Below are 9,273 nucleotides of genomic sequence, written 5' to 3'. Positions count from 1 at the left end.
AGCGCAGGACGCAGGACGAGGAGCCCCGTCCTCGCCGGGCTGGGCGATCCGGGCCCGGGATGCGGCGGGTCGGGCCCCAGCCCTCCCCTCCCCCCGCCCCCGCCGGCGCCCCCGCCCCGGAGGGCAGCCCCGACCCAGCCTCGCCGGACGCCCGCGGTCCCGAGGGAGAGGAGGAACCGGTCCTCGTTCGTTTATCTTACGGAATTTAAACCTTTTCTGCAAAGTCATCGCCGGCGCCGCATTCTGCGTGGCGGGAGGGGGGTGGGGGGCGGAGCCAGGCCGCGAGTCGCCGCCGGTAAACAGCCCCCTCCCCGCGGCGGGAGCGGGGCCGCGGCCCCAGCCTGGGACACCGCCGCCCCCGCCGGAGGACACGCCAGGCGGGCCGGGCTGCAGCCCAGCGGGGGCGGCGGGGCCCGGCGGCCCGACCCCTGCCCGCAGGGGCAGCGGCGACGGCGGCGCGCCCCCCACCTCGCCGTCCGTCCCGCGCCCCCTGCGCCCCTCCCCACGCGCCCCTCCCCCGGCGCCCCGGTGATTCCCCCGGCGCCCCTCCCCCTGCCCGGCGCCCCCGCGCCCCCCGGCGCCCCCCGCGCCCCGCCCCTCGCCCGCCCCCCATGCACCACCTCCTGGAGCAGCCCGCGGACATGGCGACGGCGCTGCTGGCCGGCGAGAAGCTGCGCGAGCTCATCCTGCCCGGCGCGCAGGACGACAAGGCGGGCGCGCTGGCCGCGCTGCTGCTGCAGCTCAAGCTCGAGCTGCCGTTCGACCGCGTGGTCACCATCGGCACCGTCCTCGTCCCCATCCTGCTGGTCACCCTGGTCTTCACCAAGAACTTCGCAGGTGAGGCCGCCGGGAGGGGCGCGCGGGCGGAGGGGGGGGCGCGTCCGCAGGTGTCCGCGGGGGCCGGGCCGTGATGGCCGCGCCAGGGCTCTCCCAGCAGATCCTCGCCACCACCCACCCTTGTTTGTGTCGCCGGCCGCTCGGGCTGCTCCCCCACCCCCCCCGCCCGGCGCCTCTGCTCCATGTATCGTTTTTACCTTCCGTTTGCTCACCCGCAGCTCAGGGCGCACCCCACCCTGGGCCTGGACGTCCAAGCACAGATGAGACCGGGGTCTGGCGTGGGAAGGGAAGACCGGGAGGGGGAGTGGGCAGGGTCTGAGGAAGGAGGAGGGGCCAGGTGAGGACCAGAAAACGACGTTACAGGTGATGGATGAGGATAGCAGAGCCGGCTGCTGGGCGCGCGGGGCCTGATTGCACCGAGGTCCCCCGAGAAGCAGGCTGGTTCTGATTAGCCACAGGGTGAGGCCACCCCCTGCCCCAGGCCAGCGGCTGAAGCCCGGAAATGTCCCCCTAGAGTGGAGCTGGCGAGGGGTCTCAGGACCCGGGTGTCTGAAGGGGCCCCTCCCCAGCCCACCCACCATGTTTGAGGGCCCCCTGAGCCAGTGCAGGGCACCCGGGGACTCCTGGAGGAGGGAGGAGGGCCATGTGGCTCTGCCCCCCGAGTGACATTGGCACCGTTCTTGCACCCTGCATCGGTTCCCTCACAAAGGTCTCCCCTTTCAGGGGTCCCCGTGGGCAGAGGACACCCTACCTGAGGGCAGACACTGTCCAGGCTGCTTAACCCTCCCCCCCAGGCTGGGGGGCGAGCGCCAGTGCCCACACACTCCTGGGGCGGGGACATGCGCACAGTGGGTGAACAAATCGGTACAAACTCGGTGCTCAAACCGCAGAACTTGACTCCCTCCGCCGGGTCCGAGCTCCCAGGACCTCCAGGGCAGGGCCCCGCCTGCCTCCCCAGCCCCCGCCGCCGCCCCCCGCCCCCCCGCCGCCCCCCCCGTGCTCGGCGTCACGGAGGCCGCACCTCCCCGTTTCTGTCTTCTCCCGGGCACCTGCTCCGTGTGCGCCTGCATCCAAACTTCCCCCGACGACGCGTGAGCTCACCGGTCGCCAGATCGGGGACCACTCCGGGTGCCCTCGTCCTGCTTCCAAACGAGCTCATGTTCACGGATTCCGGGGGGTGGGACTTGGACATCTCTTGGGGGACGTGATTCTCCCCACCCCGGATGCACACAGGAGGGAGGGCAGGTCCAGGACCCGGTTGCCCTCAGCTGACCTCCTGGGACGAGGCCGGGAGTCGAGCTCAGCCAGGTGGGGCCTTGGCTCCCCTCCGCGTCCAGCTGGCCTGCGTGCATCCCGGCCCTGGCAGGCCCGCCCCTCGGCGCCCACGGAGATTCGTGTGCGCCCGCCTGGGCCTGCTGCCGGTGTGGGGAGGGGGCCCGGGGCTTCCAGAGCAGCGGCAGATGGGTGCTGGCACCCGCCCCCCGGCCCATGGGACCCAGGTCACAGAACGAACGGAGGGGGGTTGGCGGCGGTTCCTCAGGACCGCTCTGAGTCACTGTGCCGCTCTTGTCCCTGCCGCCCCCACGGTTTGGGAGAACAGGAGCTGCTTCTCTCGCTCACCTGGACTGCGGTCCAGGGAAGACCAGTGGCTCCGTCAGGGCCTGCCTGCCTGGCACTCGGGGGTCTCAGGTGCCTCAGGCAGAACTCAGACGGGCCCCACGGCCCCTTCCCCAGACACAAGGACGACAGGGGTGCAGGGAAAGGGGCCGCGCAGGGGGGAACCACAGGTGAGCTCCCGGGGCCGCCCTGCTGGCGTGTGGCGCCAGAACGGGAGGGTGGTGAGGTCAGAAGCGCTGGCCCTCGGGGGGGACCCCTTGGCCCTCCCCCCCTCCCCCCCTGGACAGGAACTGGTCCCGGGACCCCATCCCCACGGCACTGGCCAGCATCTGTCTGCGAGCGTCTGAGCCCACGGCCTGGGGCCAGCAGGCCGTCTGCTGCCCGAAGGACCCACAGCCCGCCCGCCGGGGGCCCAGCCTGAGCGGGGCCTCCTGTGCTCGCCCCACTGAACACACCCGGTGGGTGTCCTGGGGCAGGGAGGTCGACCTCTCTGCGTCCTGGCTCGCTCGTCAGGGACACGTGGGGCGCACGCACTGGCGCTGGGGGGGGGGGGGCGGTGAGGGGCCAGTCAGGCGCTGCTGGCCTCCTGGCCGGGGACCTGCCCGAACATCAGGGCCTTGCATCCCCAGCCTTGGGGGGGCAGACGGCGGAAGACCCCCACTGCTCTCGGCCAGGGCTGCCGTGACTCCCACCGCAGGGACCACTCATGGGTGGCGGAGGGGGTCAGACGGGTGTGTGACCACGGGTGGGGGAGAGAGTTGAAGGGTTACTGGGGTCCCTGGACGTTGTGCAGCCCGGGCAGGTGACCGACGTCTCCTGAAACAGCCCGGTGAGCAGGCCCCAGCCCAGCCCTCCACCTCCCTCTTCTGAAAGGACGGGGGGCAAGTGATCTGCCCCCCAAGGACTCAGAGCTGCAGGGCAGGCCTGTGAGAGAGGAGCCCCCACCCCCCGCGCCAGTTCTCAGGGTCTCCCTCGCCCTCTCGTGTGGCCCCGCACCCTGGGAGCGTGTCTGTTCGGGCCCCTGGGGGAGGCTCGGGGCGGGGGTCCTGGGGGCCGGGGGGAGGCCAGCCACCCCCACAGGCACAGCCTAGAGGCCGCCCTCGGGTCCCTCAGCTCGGGAGTCAGAACCGAGTGGTGTGGGGCGGAGACCCCGGGGCCAGCAGGGCCCCTTCCTTCCAGAGGCTCCTGGGAGAACCCACCTGGCCCTTCCCGCTCCCAGAGGCCCCCCCACCCCTGGGCTTCCGGTCCTTGCCCAGCCTCTGTCTCCTTCCCTACGCCTCCCCAACTGGAGCACCGACCCTCCGGCCTCCTCCTCACAAGGGCCCCCGTGACCACACGGGCCCCTCGATGACCCAGGCCCATTGCCCCCGCAAGAGCCCGAACCTGACCCGCCCGCAGTCTGTAGACAACCCGGCTGCAACTTCTGGGGAGCGGCTGCAGCACCCCGTGCGGGGCCTGCAAGGGCTGTGGGGTCCGGGAAGGGTCCGGACCTCCCCTGGGGTGAGGGGCTGAGAGGCAGAGGTGGGGGCCGTGAGCCAGGCCTGGGGTGGCCGGGTGGGGTCCCGCTGGCCCAAAGAGCAGCCTCCTTGGAGCCGGGCACTGGGAGGGGCAGCAGCCGGCAGGGCACCCCAAGGCAGCGTGGAGCGAGTCAGCTTCCCCTGGGGACGGGCGCGGGCGGTGGGGTGCAGGCTGGGAGCCCGACGTGGGGGGTGGGGCTGGGGGCCGGGAGCACTCAGAACCCCGGGGGCAGGTGTGCGCTCGGAAGCAGGGGCAGGGTGCTCCTCCCCGGAGCTGCACCTCCGGCGTCCGGCTCTCCTCCGACAGGGCTTCTCGGGGTGCTGCCCCTGGCCCTGGGCGCGCAGCAGTGGGGTTTCCAGGGATCCCTGGGGCTCTGAGGACCCGTGGGCCACGGTGTCCCCTCTCAGGGGACAGTCAGGGGCACCGGGGGCAGTGCAAGGGCAGGGGGCTGGTCCAGCGGTGCCACTGGATGAGGGACCCTGGCTGAGGAGTGTGGCCTGACCCACTCTTCTCGGGACTTGGTTTCCCCTGCGTACACGCCAACACCTTGCGGTAGATTGGTCCTGCAGGTGCAGGGGGCACCGCGGTGTCCCTCCTCACCTGTGGGGCAGCCGGCTGCCGAGTGTAGGGGGTGCCCAGGGTGCGACCCCCCCACAGCTGGGACATGGGGCTGGGGAAGCCACCAGGCTTGGGGCGGGCGTCGCTGTGTGGGAGGGGCCGGGGGCGAGCGGCGGGGGCGGGGTCTGGCGCCCCAGCCCGCGTCTCCTCTCTGCCCCCAGAGGAGCCCATTTACTGCTACACCCCGCACAACTTCACCCGCGACCAGGCGCTGTACGCCCGCGGCTACTGCTGGACGGAGCTGCGGGACGCGCTGCCCGGCGTGGACGCCAGCCTGTGGCCGTCGCTGTTTGAGCACAAGCTGCTGCCCTACTCGCTGCTGGCCTTCGCGGCCATCATGTACGTGCCCGCGCTGGGCTGGGAGTTCCTGGCCTCCACCCGCCTCACCTCCGAGCTCAACTTCTTGCTGCAGGAGATCGACAACTGCTACCACCGGGCGGCCGAGGGCCGCGCGCCCAAGATCGAGAAGCAGATCCAGTCCAAGGGGCCCGGCATCACGGAGCGCGAGCGGCGCGAGATCATCGAGAACGCGGAGAAGGAGAAGAGCCCCGAGCAGAACCTGTTCGAGAAGTACTTGGAGCGCCGCGGGCGCAGCAACTTCCTTGCCAAGCTGTACCTGGCGCGGCACCTGCTCATCCTGCTGCTCAGCGTGGCGCCCATCTCCTACCTGTGCACCTACTACGCCACCCAGAAGCAGAACGAGTTCACCTGCGCGCTGGGCGCGTCCCCGGACGGGCCCGCGGGCGGCGGGGGCTGGGCGGTGCGCGTGAGCTGCAAGCTGCCGTCCGTGCAGCTGCAGCGCATCGTGGCGGGCGTGGACATCGTGCTCCTCTGCTCCATGAACCTCATCATCCTCGTCAACCTCATCCACCTCTTCATCTTCCGCAAGAGCAACTTCATCTTCGACAAGCTGCACAAGGTGGGCATCAAGACGCGCAGGCAGTGGCGCGGCTCCCAGTTCTGCGACATCAACATCCTGGCCATGTTCTGCAACGAGAACCGTGACCACATCAAGTCGCTCAACCGGCTGGACTTCATCACCAACGAGAGCGACCTCATGTACGACAACGTGGTGCGGCAGCTGCTGGCGGCGCTGGCGCAGTCCAACCACGACGCCACGCCCACCGTGCGCAGCGCCGGCGTCCAGACGCTCGACCCCAGCGCCGACCCCGCGGAGCCCGACGGCGCCGCCGAGCCGCCCGTGGTCAAGCGGCCCCGCAAGAAGATGAAGTGGATCCCCACCAGCAACCCGCTGCCCCAGCCCTTCAAGGAGCAGCTGGCCATCATGCGCGTGGAGAACAGCAAGGCCGACAAGCCCAAGCCCGTGCGCCGCAAGACCGCCACCGACACGCTCATCGCGCCGCTGCTGGATGCGGGCGCGCGCGGGGCGCCCCACGACAAGGGCGGGGGCGACGCCGGCCCCGCCACCGACAAGAAGCACGCACGCCACTTCTCCCTGGACGTGCACCCGTACATCCTGGGTTCCAAGAAGGCCAAGCCCGAGGCCGTTCCCGCCGCCCTGCCCGCCTCCCGCAGCCAGGAAGGGGTCTTCCTGTCCCAGGCGGAGGAGCGGGGGCTGGGCCTGCCCGCCCCACCCACCAAAGGTAGGAGGAGGGGCGGACCCTGCAGCGAGGTTCCAGGACAGGGGGCACCGCCCACCGCCTTCCCCAGACTGGGCACCTGGGAACCCTGTGAAAGGGGTTAGGGAGTCAGCCTGCTGGGGGCAGGGGGTGGGGGGCGGCGAGGGGAGCAACCGGTTGCAGGCGGCTGGGTGCTGGGCTGCGTGCGGGCAGGGCCTAGAGCCGGGGGAGGCGGACAGGTCGAGGCCTGGCCCCGAGGGCTGGAGGGGACGTGGGGGAAAGGTTGCCTGGGCCCTTGAGAATGTGCTGGAAATCTGGTGCAGCGGGTCTGGCCCAGCCCCTGCCTGCCCGGCGAGGCTGAGAGAGGGATGACGGATCCCTCCCAGGACGCTTCAGAGCCACCGGCCCCAGCTGGTCCTCGGTGGGGACCGGGAGGGGCGGCGGAGGCGGACAGACGGCCCGCGGGGCTGTGACGCGCCTGTGTCCTTGGCTTCGGCAGACGCTTCGCTCCCTGAGAAGGACACCCTGTACCCAGCAGAGCCCGCCCGGACCGCGCTTCCCGCCGGGGGCCCCTTCCGCGTCTGCACGCCCCCTGCCGTCCCCGCCGCGGCGCCGCTGTCGCCGGCCGGCCTGGGCAAGGCCGACTCCCTCACCATCCTGAGCCGCAACGCCACGCACCCGCTGCTGCACATCAGCACCCTGTACGAGGCCCGGGAGGAGGAGGACGGGCCCCCGCGGGCGTCCCCGGAGGTGGGGAACCTCATCACCATCCCCCCGCCCCAGCAGATCCTCATCGCCACCTTCGACGAGCCGAGGACAGTAGTGAGTACAGTGGAGTTCTGAGGGGACAGGGCTGCCCGCCCCCACAGGCCCCTCTGCATGGCTGGGGCGCGCCACCGGCCCCGGCCCCGGCCCCACGTGGACACGGCCTCGTTTCCACCCGGCGCTGCCCGCCCCGGCCTCCCGTCCGCATGCCTCAGGGCTCCGCACCCGTCCCTCCTGCCCCGCACGGCACTCCCAGGGTGCCGGCTGGGCCAGGGGCTGGCTGTGACCCCCGGAGCCGCCCCTCCCCCCTGCATCAGGCGCTCGGCTGTGAGATGAAGAGTTTATTTTTGTAGTCAGTTTGGTCTTGGGCCCGGGATGCCGGCCATGAGGGGATGGTCTGGTGGGGGGACAGCTGGGCTCCCAGGTGTGGAAGGAAGCTGGGGACAGTGGCACCGCAGGCGTGGGCACCCCGAAGGGGCCGTGCTCAGGGCTCGCCCTGTCAGGGACCTGGAGCCCTGGGTCAGAGGTCGACATGCACTTTCTCCTTGTACCCGACTACCTGTACTTCACCATGGTTACTGTAACTAGCGAGCATCTTTACTGTCAGGAGACTTAGGGTGCATTTAACACAAAGGGTGTGTGTGCGTGTGTGTGTATGAGAGTGAGTGTCGGGGAGGGCGCCTGTGTGCAAGTGGATGTGTGCGAGTGTGCAAGTGGGCACCAGCATGTAAGCAGGTGTGTGTGAGCAGGCCCAGGGGAGCGAGCACGTGTGAGACCGGCCGTGGGCGCCGGCGTGTGAGCGAGGAGAGGAGTCTAACGCAATAACCACGTCCCCCACTGGCCTCGGCCCCCCGGCCCGGGGCCCACTCGGTTCTCCGTGGGAGCCCAGGGCCGGCGCGGCAGGCCTGTCCCTATTACCTCAGCCACGGCGACAACGGGACAGTACTAACAAGGTAGCACCGAGCATATCAATAAATGCTATTCTGATACTGCCTGCGTCCCGCATGGTCCATGCTGCAGGGGGCTGTGCTCCAGCCCAAGTCTCCTGTGTCCCGGCACCTCCTCCCAACTGCATGCCCACCCCTGACCTGTCCCAGGCCGTGGGAGGCACCCCTCTGCCCTCCAGGACGCCCTGGGGTCTGCTGCTGCTGGCCCACAGCAGCGCTGAAGCATGTGGCCGTCACTCATGCTGGGCACGTCACGGCCTCTGCCGACGGATGCGTGCACCCTGGGCCACGGGCATCGGGCGAGTCCTCCGGGGCTTGTAGGCTCAGCAGAGACAAGACACGTGCCCCCAGGAAGCAGTCCCCTCTGTAAGATGTGTGGGGACGGGACTATCGGCTGCACTTGGCTGAACAGGCTTCCGGGCGGAGGCACCTTGATACGGCGTGGAGGTGCTGCTGACGTGCTGGGGGGATCCGGGTGCTGGGGGGATCCAGGACAGGGGTCTTCACCACCAAGCCCAGGACTCAGGTGGGCATAAAGCTGAGCTTCCGGGTGCACCATGGAGACACACGCCCTGCAGGCCATGGCAGGTGACCCTCGGGGTCTGAGTGGACACTCCGAGCAGGCAGTCACTGGGGCGCAGCGGGGCCAGAGACCCACCGGGGTGAGAGCAGACGGGTGCAGGCCTCGGAGGCAGGGAGGGCTTCGCCGAGGGCGCTGCCCACACAGGCCTGCCTGCCTGCCTCCCCGGGCAGCCCCTCGGCACCCGCCCCCAGCAGCCCTCGGTGGGCGGGCGGACGGACCCAGGAGTCGGACGGTGGATCCTGCAGGGGCTGTACCCACCGTGTGTTTGAAATGTGGGTTTTACCGTTCGGGTGGGCCAGGCCACAGAGCAGGGGACACCGGGCCATTGAAACAACAGTTGACTCACACAGTGCCCAAGAGGGGGCCACATGGGCGGCAGGTGTGGGTGGGTCAGGAGGCAGAGGGAGCCTTAGCTGGGGCTTCCTGGGGAGGAGTGGGCTGGGGGCAGCAGGCTGGGGACCGGCCGTGTGAACGATGTCGGGGCTCAGGCAGAGGGGCTGCCCCTGGTGGTCGGGTCCCTGGCCCGGGTGCCGAGGGCAGGTGCAGGGTGGCCCCAAGGAGAGACATGCCCCTTGAAGCAAATGCAGTGACCCTGGTGTGAGCTGGTCTTGTGGAGTCAATGTGCCGCAGGAGCAAACATTTCACTGCAAGGGTGTTGGGGGGTGCTGCCTCGCCCCCGCCTGTGCAGGGGGGTGTCTGTGGGCTCCAGGGTCCCTTGACACCCTCCTGCTCACTCCTCTTGGCCCCTGGCAGGGTGAGTGGAGGCTGCTGTCCCTCTCTCGGAAGAGGAGAGGCTTGGGGGAAGCCA

General features: G+C 70.4%; 1 protein-coding gene across 2 annotated transcripts; it reads left to right on the top strand.

Annotated features, from left to right (window-relative positions):
• The first annotated feature begins 611 nt into the window (after nt 1-611).
• Nucleotides 612-7,924, top strand: PANX2 (pannexin 2). 2 transcript variants are annotated; one of them, XM_045834916.1, is made up of 3 exons: nt 612-837; nt 4,752-6,194; nt 6,670-7,924. In XM_045834916.1, the coding sequence occupies exons 1-3, from the start codon at nt 612-614 to the stop codon at nt 7,011-7,013; spliced, it is 2,013 nt and encodes a 670-aa protein (XP_045690872.1). In that variant the 3' UTR covers nt 7,014-7,924. The 2 variants fall into 2 exon arrangements, with proteins under 2 accessions (XP_045690872.1, XP_045690873.1); XM_045834917.1 differs by having other exon boundaries at nt 617-837; nt 6,709-7,924.
• The last annotated feature ends 1,349 nt before the right edge of the window (nt 7,925-9,273 follow it).

This window comes from Phyllostomus hastatus, unplaced genomic scaffold (genome assembly GCF_019186645.2).
Source record: "Phyllostomus hastatus isolate PE091 unplaced genomic scaffold, TTU_PhHast_1.1 phas_contig_198, whole genome shotgun sequence".
NCBI classification, from domain to species: Eukaryota; Metazoa; Chordata; class Mammalia; order Chiroptera; family Phyllostomidae; genus Phyllostomus; species Phyllostomus hastatus.
Note: the sequence above shows the minus strand (reverse complement) of the source record. Positions and strands in the feature narration are given on the sequence as shown.

Excerpts from the sequence above, each read along its gene's own strand:
- PANX2 (XM_045834916.1), top strand. The coding sequence starts at position 612 with ATGCACCACCTCCTGGAGCAGCCCGCGGACATGGCGACGGCGCTGCTG. Across the intron at positions 838-4,751 it reads CTTCACCAAGAACTTCGCAG|AGGAGCCCATTTACTGCTAC; the intron begins GTGAGGCCGCCG and ends CTCTGCCCCCAG. Across the intron at positions 6,195-6,669 it reads GCCCGCCCCACCCACCAAAG|ACGCTTCGCTCCCTGAGAAG; the intron begins GTAGGAGGAGGG and ends TGGCTTCGGCAG.